Source organism: Castanea sativa, chromosome 3 (genome assembly GCF_040712315.1).
Source record: "Castanea sativa cultivar Marrone di Chiusa Pesio chromosome 3, ASM4071231v1".
In the NCBI taxonomy this organism is placed as follows: domain Eukaryota; kingdom Viridiplantae; phylum Streptophyta; class Magnoliopsida; order Fagales; family Fagaceae; genus Castanea; species Castanea sativa.
In genome coordinates, this window is record NC_134015.1 from 29,630,149 (window position 1) to 29,643,756 (window position 13,608).

The following is a 13,608-nucleotide window of genomic DNA, read 5'->3' on the forward strand; positions in this document are numbered from 1 at the left end:
CCTTGGTCCTACGTAGAGGCAATACATGATATGAATATGGATTATTGGATCAAGGTTACGTAAATAGAATTAGATTCTATTTAAAGTCTAGAACTTGTAGAGGCGCCTAGTAGTGTTAAGCCTATTGTTCTTAAATAGGTCTACAAGAAAAATGAGATTGATAAAATTGAAGGTGCAAACCTTCAAAGCCAAGATTCGTGGTGAAAAGATTTGTTCAGAAAGAAATAGTTCGATTATGAAAAGATTTTTTTACCAATGGTCAAGTTTGACACTATCTAGATTCTCTTATCCATTATATTTCATTTGGATGAAATATGACAATGGATGTCAAGAAAGCTTCTTTTAGTAGCAATCTTGAGAAAGACATCTATACGATGTAACTAGACTTCTACATAACAAAGAATTGGTAGTGTTTAGTATGCAAGTTGCTTCAATTCCATTTATGGACTAAAGCAAGCATCTAAATCATGAAATATCGCCTTTGATCAAGAAATCAAATTGTTTGATTTTGATCAAGTATTAAAAGGCCTTATGTGTGTAAAAGCTATATAGAATAATAATTTTCTTAATGTATGTTGATGACATTCTAATAATTTAGAATGATGTAGAGATATTGTCATTAATGGAGTTTTTAGTAGTCTAGTCCAGTTTGATATAAAGTACTTGGGAAAGACTAGTTATCCTAAGAATTTAACTTTGTTAAAATTCAGAAATTAGGATGTTGAGTCTATCTTAAACTGCTTAAATAGATTAGATTTTAGCCAAGTATAGCATGTAATACTTCAAGAAATGATTCTTTCCTTTTAAGTTTGAAGTTCCTTTATATAGGATTATGGTCCTAAGACATATGAAAGGAAGAGCATATTAAGACAGTTCCTTATATCAAAACGATAGGAAGTCTTTATGCTATGCTAAATACTAGGCTAAATATCTATTTTGCAGTGGTCATAGTAAGCAAATATCAATTGAATCAAAGATCACTTAATTTAGTGGGAGTAAAGCATATACTCAAATATTTTAGGAGAATGAGGAATTATATGCTTTTCCACCAAAGTGAGGTTTTGATTATTATTGGATGTACAAATACTAATTTGTAGTTTGATTGTGATTCATGAAGTTGGACTTCAAGATATGTGTTCATCCTAGGCGGTGAAGATACACATTAAGTGTAAATAGTATCATCTCATTAGAGAGATATGAGTACATGAGAAGTAGTAGTAGAAAAGATAATTTATGCAATAAATTTGACTGCAACTTGTTTCCAAACCTTGCCTTAGAGTGATTATGAATTACTCTAAAGAGAAATACGTGTCAGATATATGAGAAATTGTCTTTTAGGGCAAGTGGGAGATTGTTGGGTTTTATGCCCTAAAATCTAATTTATTGGCATGTCATAAATAATTAAATTGTTTAATTATATGAGACTATTTATAAATGAACTAATGAGACATTATCTTAGTCCATGAGATGCATAGTATGTGATTTATGTGAAAAGTTACAGAAGATATAAATCACAAGTTCTTTGTAAACTCAGAATTTTAGTTCGAAGTCGGTGATGAAATTGGGCGTTTCATCTGCGAAGACTATAACATATCAACTGAGATGATTTATCTTGACCATGGAAGTGGAGACTTCTAATTGGTATGTTGATCTGTTTTAAGAGTTAAAACATATAGAACCGGACCGCTGTGAGATTTATTATTCTCCTAACGACTGTCAAATGAATAATAAATTTCACGACTTCTATTTACATCAACTCTAAATCCTAAGAAAATAATAGACCTGATCATGAGATATAGGTTGCTTTGATATATCATGAGTGAGATCTATTAGTTACGGTCAAAACCTCAGTATGTTGGGCAGCCACATTTAGTGTTGATGGAACATATATTCTCAAGATGGAATTCATAGTCTCTTAACGGAGATACAAAATATTCGTAGTAATACAAAGTCATGGATGTAGACTGCCACTTTATAAATTACTACATCTTAATCTTTGAGTACTCGGTTTAATCCTTTAAGTTATTCATTATATATTTATGAAATCCAATTCCATAAATGTATACTTTAGTAACTCCTTACTAAATTGGTTGGGCCCAACTCTCTGAATAACCAAACCCATTATCGAGAAACTTTCTACCAGCTCAATCGATGCTCGAGGATCTGTCGAGCATGGTTATGAGCACTATTAACTCCTACAACATGGGAATTTAACTTCTCTTTTTGATTCCAAAGTTTGAATCCCTTCATTACAAAAGTCTCACCTCCTCCTTACTTACCAACATCTTGCCCAAATAGGTGGCAATATAAACAAAATACTGCATCCTTGTCTATACTATATTCTAACCACTTTCTATCTACATACCATTAGGATCTAAATCGACGGGGCTTTTTAGAAAAATCTGTTAAAGGGTAATCATGGTTTTGAAAACAGGTTGACAAGGTCCTTTTTGTAAATAATATCTTCTTATTACATCATGATTATTAGGATGATAAAATGATACCATTTCTCGTAGCCCAGGATTTGAAGGAAGATTTTCTAAGTTAAAGTCAACACGAATTTTCTTAGAAGATGAAGATAAATCTTGCACTGGAGATGAATCTGGGTACGTGGTTTTCTTATCAAATATTTGTCCATAATTCTAGCAAAAGAATAAAAAATATATTATAAGTTCATTTGAAATATCAATAAAATTATTAATTATTGTTGTTTAGTTGTTTTATTAATTTGTTTGTCTTTTATACACTATAATTTGTTATATTGTTATTTCATTAATTGTAAAATTATTAATTGTTGTTTAGCTGAACATAATTTAATTTTTTTATCTTTTATAATGTATTGGTTAATTAAATTATGAATTATTGTTGTTTAGCCGCTTCATTATTATTTTTACTAACTATTAGCACACACCCCACTGTGCACTAGCACACACTCCATGTGCATTGTCCACGGCTCACCCACTGCCTACCTAGTGCCTAAGCCCTAACATAATTTAATTTTGTCTTTTATTGGTAAGATAGGTTAACTGTCTCTACATGCCTTTACTTCCCCCAAATTCAAATATCCCACCCAGCCCCCATTCACCCACCCACTCAACAAAGAGCCCCATGGCCCCCAGTCACAAGAGCCAATCACAATTAGATAAATTCACAATACTCAATACACTAAAAGACAAGGAAGGAAATCCCCTACTCCCACAAAATGCTAAGTTTTACAATTCAGAACTCTTTTGACCATTGGAGTAGTTATGAAACCATTAATGACTGCACAATAAGTGTTGTGTGGTCATCCTCTCATGGACGACCTTGTAGATTGTATATATGCTCGTCATCTATATGAACGAGCCCGAAGATTGAATGCTCATCATGTGTACGAAGAGCCTATAATTTTAGCACTTGTCAACTAGATCCCAGAGATGAAAGTTGCTTGTTGCATAAGGAGCCCATTCACATATTGTGCAAATGGGGATGCATATAGTGACGAGGAAGGGAGTGAGTAAATTGTATAATAACCATTAATTGAAACTGACACAACAACACAAACTAAGGAAAATTACCTCATATAAGCCGGATATAGAAGAGGTTGAAAAACTTGAATTGAAATTGGTTGCTTGATAAAGTATTGTATCACATTTAATTCCAGGATGAGGTCTACCCCTTTTAGGGGTTTTGATTTGTTGGAAATTTAGACTTTAATTGTTACAAATTATCCAATTTTATGCCAATTCAATTAATTAGCCAATTATGCTTACACGTGTAATAAACGCAGCACAAACAATATTACCAAAATAAATAAAATTTGGAAAGTAAAGGAAACAAGAATATCTAACGACCTAAGGGAAAGTCTAGTCACATTTGTGCTCACACTCTAAAAGGATTAGACAAGTTGCAAATGAGGTTTTTTTATAATCAGTTATAAAACTAAGGTTTGATCACCTAGTAAACACCTGATGTGAGACTTGGTACAAACTCACACAACACACACTCAAACAATTAAATCCAATCAGTTTGGTTTATCACAATCCCCCTTCACTTAAATTTCTTATGTCCCCAACACACCAAATAAAATAAATATCTTACCCATATATATATATATATATTGCATCACAGTCAATTTATGATTGAAACTTGTCTTGTTGAAAAGTAGACATATGGCGCTTCTAAATAGATATAAATTTGACCCAAGTTGGAATGAGAGGTGCTATGTTTACAAAATTTTCACAACAAATTATAGGTGGTTAGTTATTATTGGTTCTAATTTGAACTTACCACTAAAATTACTTTTCTACCCTACTAATAATAATCCGTAACAACTTGCCACATAGAATTTGTTGTGAAAATGTTATGGACATAATTTTTCTCATTTGGAATTAAAATGAGTGTGATGTTGTTTGAAGTTGGTACAACAATGTTGTCCCCAAGATTTTGTTGAATCAATTTTTATTGTCAAACTTTGAATTCCAAATGTAATAATTTACTTTATACCCCTCTTAGATAAAAAAATAAAAAAGTAACAAATTATATCTTATTAAAAATTTGTGTATGGATGGACACTTCATTTAAAAAAAAAACTACTAAAACCCAAAAGAAATGAGAGTAAAAAACGGATGATTTGAAAAAAAAAAACAAAAAAAAAAACGGATTTAAAAAAACCAGAGAAAGTTACATAAAATGAAAAAACAGAAAGAAGAAAAAAATGGATGAAAAAAGAAAAAGAAAAAGAAGACGAAAAGTGAAAGAATAAAAAATGACAAACAAAGAAAGAAGAAAAAAAAAAAGATTGTTAAAGGGAAAGGCTACCATAGCAAGGCTAAGATGTTGGCATCTTGAAGCCTTTTCTGAGCTAAGCAAAGAAACTCGCTGTGCTTCGTTTCAAAGACAAGAAAAATCATTGTGGGTTCCTACATACGTAGATTTTTAACCATTTCTTGAAACCATAGAGATTATTCTAGTGGGTTCACCGTTTCATCAAATCTTCGATTAGTTCTTTAGAGTGTCAGAGTTTATGGTTTGTGGAGGAGATTTGTTTACGAACAGAGGTTCTAGTTCTAGGTACAACAATAGGAACGCAACTAAAGTGCTTGCAAATAGTGGAAGAGTAATGAATTTTTCCTAGTGGGGCCAAGTTAAATATATCAATAAAATTTTAGAGGGTAAATTCTACTAAAATATCTTGAGGTTTAGACTAATACCATCTAAGTCCAAAAATTTTAAAAAATGATCAATTTGATTCTTAAAAGACAATTTTATCCTTGACTTCATTTAGCACAGTTATTTTATTCTCACATTCTATTCATTTTCTCAAGGATGGAACTACTCAAGGGCAGAGGGGGGCCATGGCCCCCCCTCCCCCCCTTTGAAAAACAAATACTAGTATGTGTATTAACAAAAAGAATTTTGATTCTAGCTCTTAAATTTATATACTTGGCCCCCCTCCCCAACAAATTTACAAATTGACCCAAGAAATCCAACAAATAGATAATAAGCAAAATCTATGAGAAAAAAAATGCACATATCCAGATAATAAGAAAAACCTTTAGACAAATCATAAATCCGATCTCAGCAAAAACAATAACAACAAATTCATTACAAATCCTAGCAAAAAAAATCACAAAAACCCATTAAACTTTATCTAGTTTCTCCCCCTCACTTGAGAGCTCTATGCCCCTCTTAAATGACTCCATCCTCGTAACCATAGAGACAACTCGTATGCCACATATTGATCTCTTCGTCCACGCATTAATTAGACTTTGAAAATATTTAGACGTGCCAATTGACTTGCAAAACTTTTGATTATAAAATCCTATTATGATTTTTTTTTGAAAAGAAAAAAATTAAATAATTATTAATAAATTAATGCTAATAATGCAATTTTGTCAACCTCTATTATTGATATTCCAATTTTTTAAAATCTAAGAAAAAAGAACTTTGGCTTCTCCCTAAGTTTGAATCATGGTTTTGTCCCTAACTCTTCCCTTTCTCATCCCAAACCCCTCTCTTCACTCTCTTCTCTCATATTTTCTCTTCTCTAGTAAAAGTTTATAACATGTAAGATCTTTGAGTTCTATTCACTGTGATTACACTAGCTAACATGAGCATGGATTTGAACACAAATCACACTACACAGCTGCACCATGTCATAGAACACAAACATACACTGATACACACAGCCATATAAATTCTAAAACCTAAAACCCCTAAAAATCATCATAGATTACCAATCATACACACAAATTCATATGCATGCATTGATAGACCAAGAATGTATTAACCCCTTGTGATGAATTAATTGATTAATTAGCCAAGTTTATTAATTAATCAAATTAACATACAAACGTGTGGTAGCACAAACAAATCACCAATTAACTAAAGTATGCAGTGGAAAATAAATTGACACGGTGATTTGTTTATGAATGGCGAAAACCTACATGGCAAAAATCCCACCGGGTGATTTTAAGGTCACCACTCCCGAGAATTCACTATTATCATAAGAAGTGGTTACAAGTAAAGAAATCCCAATACCTTATACCAACCTACAGTTGAACTCTTATCCCAATACTTAATTGGACTTGTTCTGTAGTGACAATCTCTCATTTTCAATGCACGGCTCTCAGTACGTGACTAACCAATTGCACGGATCCTAGTACGTGACTTCAATGACCAAATAGAAAAGCTTGTTGGCTGCAAAGTTCTTCAGTTCATCACACGATGAAGATCACGAAGTTGCTTGGTCACAAAACCCTATGGTGTACAAACACAGCAGCTTCTTCAAGAACTAAGGCAAACTAGGTTTCCGGTCACACTTGGGAAATTATGCTCTTGTGTAATTGTACTTTTGGCTGTGGAACCTGATACAACCCTTAAAATAATCTTTTTATATGTCTAAAGTTGTGAGAAAAGAAAGCCTAAACATACAATCACGAATTGAATGAAATATAGTCTAGAAATTCTGAGTTTCATAAACCTCGACAGATACCCTATCTGTCGAGCTGCTGTCGAGCTACGGGCTGGAACAGCTCTTCAAGTCTCGATAGATGCTAGCTGTCGAACTTTAATGAACATCACTTTTCACACTTGAATCTTGAACAGACTTGTATGACTTTAACACTTGAACTTGAACTCTTGTTCCTTGAAGTATTAAACACATCCTAGATCTATCCAATTACAAGTAAAGTGCGTTTTGTCAAAGGAATAACTAATTACATAAAATAGTGACATATGTTCCTAACATTGAATCACATATGTCCTAGCAATCTCCCCCTTTAGCAATCCATGACAAAACCACAATAAAGAAATGAACATATGAGAGAAGTCATAAATCACTCAACTCATACTCACTCTTGTTAAGTACAATAAAATCTATCTTAACACAAACTCTTGAAAATTTTTGCAAGAAGAGAGTTTATGGCAAGGAAGACTTTGACAACTTGTATTTCTGAAACACTTAAACAAAACTCATCAAGGCATCATTGTGTGAAACAGAAATAAACGATTGCATACAATAAAATAAGAAACATATGTATAAAGAGATAAAAGAAACAACACATGGAGAGATAGGTGAAAGAATGTAATAACAACCTCACAATGCATATGTATCAACAAGTATAAGGTTTGCTATCACAAAATGATCACAAGATCTAAGGTACATAAAAAATGTATCTAAAAATAGAGAGAAAGAAAAAGATACATGAAATCCTCATTACATCCCTCAAAATCAACACTCCCCCTAACAAAAATCTCCTATACTAACCCTTCCCCTATGAGTATGACTATTCTCATATCCAAAACTACTCCATTTTTTTTGTCATGAGTGACAAAGCGTAAGAGTGTCAAGTAAACATCTCATCAGCACTGGAAGAGCTAGCATCGCCATCATCCTCATCATCGGAAGCAGTAACATCATCCTCATCCTTAGAAGCCTCTAGAGAAGGTGGAGGAGATGCAACGAAGCCACCCATGACCGCCTGCCATCATGCAATATGACCAACACAGGTGTTCACTTGACATAACTAATCACTAAGAGCGTTAAGGCGAGATCCATGCGCTGAAGCTACGTCATGATGTCCTCAAGAGTCACATTGCTCGTAGAAGAAGACGAAGTGGACGTGGATGGAGCTAAAGGAGTGGGAGGAGTTGTGGACCTGGATCATCTCGACCAAAATTGTGCCTCGCTCCGCTTAATGGTAATGGCATTTGTTGGTTTAACCATAGATTGTATCGCATACAAAACATACGCAACGAAAAATAAACGGATCTACTTCATTCGTAATATATAACATGCATTATGTAAATTTCAGAATTCAAGAACAAGAGAGCGTACTTTGAAGCGGTAAATTTCAAAAACGAAGATTAGAAGCACTTGGGAACACTTTTAATCTTCACTCCAATTCCACTAACGCCTAAGATGTGTGATCTCTCAATCAATTTCTAAGGGAGAATGATAAAGTGTCTCACACTTACAAACATTTACTATTATGTCTCATCACTAAAAATTCTGTATGTTTCTCCCTTTTGTAGTTAACTAATTATCTAATTGGGCTGGCCTTTTGAGCCTTTTCAATTGGGTTTAAGTGTGTGATTTGGAGTGGGACCCAAAGGGACCAATAAGATACTAGCTCCAATGGGCCTTGAGCTTTTCTGTCAACTCTTGACAAGTCCAAAGTTACCATTAATTATAATTAATACCACTATATAAATATAATTGCACTCTAGGACTTATTTATATATTATATCCCAAAACTTTATTATACATGTAACCCCTTCATAAAATATTCGTAATAATACAAAGTCGTGAATATAGACTGCCACTTTGTAAATTACTACATTTTAATTCCTTGAGGACTCGGTGTAATCCTTTTAATGTTATTTATCATATATTTATGAAATCTAATTCCATAAATATATACTTTAGTAACTCTTTACTAAAGTGGTTAGGCCTAACACTCCAAATAACCAAACCCATTAAACTTATCTCAAGGGAATATTTTATATCTCCATTAAGAGACTATGAATTTTATCTTGAGAATATATATTCCATCAACACTAAATGTGGCTGCCCAACATACTGAGGTTTTGATCGTGATTTTAGATCTCACTCCTGATATATCAAACCAATCTACACTTCATGATCAAGTCCATTATCTTCTCAGGATTAAGAGTTCATGTAAATAGAAGTCGTGAGATTTATCATTCATTTGACAGTCGTTAGGAGAATAATAAATCTCACAGCGGTCCAGTTCAATATGTTTTAACTCTTAAAACATATCAACACACCAACTAGAAATTTCCATTTCCATGATTGAGACAAATCATCATAGTTGATATGTTATAGTATTCACAGATGAAACGCCCAATTTCATCACCGACTATGAACTATAATTTTGAGTTTACAAAGAACTTGTGATCTATATCTTCTGTGACTAAATCATATAGATCACATACAGTGCATTTCATGGACTATATGATAATATCCAAATATTCATGTTACCATTATTTTTAGATAATAATAAAACAACTTTATTAATCATAACATTAAGTCATACATAATGTTATACATAGCATCATACAATAAGATTTAAGGGCACACATCCTAACAGCATCTATAGCACCCATAACAGAAAAATGGTCGGACACAGGAAAGGGAACAGAAAAATAGTGTAGAATCCTCATGATAGCAAAAGGGAAGATGAGCTTATCACGGGTCATCATATCCCTATACAAATCTATGAGGGAAAGAATGAAGTGAGAAGGAAAATCTATAGTAAGATGCTTAAGAAGGGAAAGAAAAAACCGAGCACGAGGCTTTGTGATAGAGTTATAGTGAGATAGGGGATGAAGAACAAAAGTCATAACCATGTTCAAATACCGAGGGCCTTTAGCAAAGCCTGAATTGTAAGTGAACTAATGCTCTCCCCAATCAGAAGATTGCTCACAAAAAGTTGATATAAGCTTGTCTTTAGACACAGTCTTAAGATGCTCACAACCAGGGTAGTTAAGATGCACTACCCTAGAGACATGGAGCACATCGGATACAATATCCGGGGTGACCACGACGCGCGTACCTCAAACGCGAGTGGAAAACTGAGTATTGAATAATCAAATCCATGCATGTTGGAGTAGAACTCCTGGATTAGCACAGATGGACATATGACCGGGACATCACATAGTGACTCCCATCCCCTATTATAGATGACAGTGGGAAGGTCAGTGTCAGAGAAGTCCGATAGAATGATTTGGCGTTTTGAATGAATGCCTCGTCGGAAAAAGTTCTCAAAGAAGTCCAATTTGGCCTTCTCATCATGGAATTGAGCATGTGAGGGAGTAGGATCAGCAGAAGTGGATGCCTCGAAATGAAAAGGGTTTCGAGATGAAATAGATTTGTGTTTGGGTGCCATAGAAGTTGACTAACGCAAACAGAAGAGAAAGAGAGAGAGGGAGAAAGAGACAATCATAAAAGTCCCAAGCAGTTCAAATATATCCAAATATATTGAAAAGGAGGAACGTATGCATGGGGATGCATAAACATGTGACATGCAATAGAGAAAGTATCATGGGCTCAGCCCAATCCAATCCTACCAGCACACAATCAGATAACATATATAACACACATCTAAATGCATGAAAATATAGTTATAATGCACATGAGATGCAATGTATGTAGTTTTTAAGATCAAATCTTCAAAACCCATCCTAAAAGTTTTGCAAAAACCTCTATGATTTTGAAAAACCCTAGAATTTTCAATAATCCCAAAAACTTTGGTTAAAAACCATGAAATGCATGAATATGAGGGATTTAGACACTTACCAAGTGAAGAAAACTTGATTAAGGTTGAAGAATCCTTGAGGAAGAGGTTTTGAGAGAGAGAAGTGTGTTTGGGAGGTGAAACGGTTGAGAGCAATCGAGAGAGATCGAATAGAATGAGTCTGAGATGGCGAGCGCTCTTTATATAGCACCTCAGTAATTCTTGACAGATTAAGAGGTGCCGAGGATCTGTCTAGATTTAAAGAGGTCGATAGAAGTAGCTATCGAGCAGGTGTCCAAGGCAAAAGAATCTTGATAGATCGAGGTAGCTGTCGAGGAGCTATTGAGGGGACAGAAAAATTCTCCATCGATCCACTTACCTATTGAGAGGTGTTGAGATTGCGATAAAAAGCAACTGAAGAGCTTAATAGATAAGCCAGGTATCAAGAGGTGTCGAGGAGCTGTCGAGATTGCTTAAAAACAGTTTTTCAAGAAGAGAAAAACACAGATATGAATGCAAACAAGCATGCAACTCAACCAAGGATCCAAACAACATTTTGATCTCTTAAAAACATCTCTCAACAAAAGTTGCTAAGCACATAGATCCTAAAACACACACATACACTAAACAAGTTTAACCAATTTTATATTTCAAAAACAAGTCAAGACAATTTAGTGAGCATACATTGACACATGTAAACCTTTTGATGACCAAATCACATTGTACCTGCACATGTATCAAAAGTAGCAAAGAATATTGTGTGTTGTGTGTGAAAGACATCACAAGATTGCATAAGTGTATACATGCTATGACGATTTGAGATATAAGAAAATCACTTTAACTCACACATAATCATAACTGTTTGATGGGGACTATCACCTTCGAGGTACATCCTATAACTCTCACATCTCCTAGAATATACGCTTGCAATCATAGATAAAACATTTTGATCTTTTTGCTTTTATTTTTCTTTGCGTATTTTTCTTTTAAACAAACTATGCATGGGAATATAAGAGATAGAAAATAAATGCCCAATTATGTTAAGCATTTGACATTGCACTTTTGCTATGCCAAAGCATATAGATGTCATTTCATGATTGGCGGACAACAGTGGTGAGATGGTTATTTATGCCTTTCTCTTAGGAGTTTCTAGTCCTTCCCATCAAAAAGAGTGATACGAGTGTTAAGTACAAGAGATAACTTAATCTTACTCTTCACAAACACGAGCCACAAAGCTCACTTGTTTAGTTGTGCATAGAGATGCTTATCTAAGTTACAAGAAATACAAAGTTTAGAAAACTTTGTTTCATTGGCCATTCAAGGTACACAAGTACCAATGTACACAAATACACACTGTTTTTGTATTTTTCTGATTTTTCAATTTTTATTTTATTTTTATGAATGAAAAAAAAAATTGAAAAAAAAAAAGAAACATGTAAAACAAAAAAATGCAAAGCATAAAACTAGACAGACTCAAAACACTAAAGCAAAACACATAAGTAATGCAAACTTAACAAAAAGAGGGAGAGAGAGAAAAAGTGACTAAATTACTTGGAGCCCTTTTCCTTCCACACCTTGGAAGAACCTTTCCTCTGAGCAAACCCTTGAACTGGAGGTGAGGGGGAAGAATTGAAACCGTTCAAGTTTGAAAGGAACATGAGGGCTTTAAGAAGATCTCCAAGAGGAGCAAAAGAGGATGGAAACTGATTTTGGTTTTCCGATGTGATCATGTCGTTGCTCTGTTGAGTGGCTAACCACTTATAGCAATTAGGTCGAATATGACCGGCTGCTCCACAGTGATGACAGAGATGCTGCTTCTTCTATTTAGGCTTTTGAGAGTTAGCATTCTTAGCCCTAGGGTTTTTAGCTTCTTTCTTATCCTACTTAAGGGGTGCTCCTAGGATAGATTTATCCTTGTCTATGTTCTTACTATCTAAATTAGTTTTGACATTAGTATTCTCAATATCAACATTATTACTAAGAGAAACAAAAACAGTAGTACTAGTAGAAGCAATATTAGAAGAAGAGAAATCATATGCATGCACTGATAGGCCAAGAATGTATTGACCCCTTGTGATGAATTAATTGATTATTTAGCCAAGTTTATTAATTAATCAAATTAACATGCAAACGTGTGGTAGCACAAACAAATCACCAATTAACTAAAGTATGCAGCGGAAAATAAATTGACATGGTGATTTGTTTACGAATGGGAAAAACCTACACGACAAAAACCCCACTGGGTGATTTTAAGGTCACCACTCCCAAGAATTCATTATTATCACAACAAGAGGTCATAAGTAAAGGAATCCCAGTACCTTATACCAACCTACAGCTGAACCCTTACCCCAATACCTAATTGGACTTGTTCTGTAGTGACAATCTCTCATTTTTAATGCACGGCTCCCAATATGTGACTAACCAATTGCGCGGATCCCAGTACGCGACTTCAATCACGAAGTTGCTTGGTCACAAAACCCTATGGTGTACAAACACAGCAGCTTTTTCAAGAACTAGGGCAAACTAAGTTTCCGGTCACACTTGAGAAATTATGCTCTTATGCAATTGTGCTTTTGGCTTTGCAACTTGATACGACCCTTAAAATAATCATTTTATATGTCTAGGGTTGCGAGAAAAGAAAGCCCAAATATACAATCATGGATTGAATGAAAAACAGACCAGAAATTCTGAGTTATATAAACCTCGACAGATACCCTATCTGTCGAGCTGCTGTCAAGCCACGGGCTTATACAGCTCTTCAAGTCTCGATAGATGCTAGCTGTCGAGCTTTAATGAATAGCACTTTTCACACTTGAATCTTGGACGTACTTGCATGACTTTAACACTTGAACTTGAACTCTTGTTC

General features: G+C 34.3%; 1 protein-coding gene across 1 annotated transcript in view; it reads right to left on the minus strand.

The window, feature by feature from the left end:
• LOC142628798 (uncharacterized) overlaps positions 1–7,958 on the minus strand; it is a 45,010-nt gene extending 37,052 nt beyond the window's left edge. The window contains exon 1 of the mRNA XM_075802837.1: positions 7,840–7,958. Coding sequence (XP_075658952.1) covers positions 7,840–7,958 — 119 coding nt within the window. The remainder of the gene's footprint in view (positions 1–7,839) is intronic.
• Between the last annotated feature and the right edge of the window lie 5,650 nt (positions 7,959–13,608).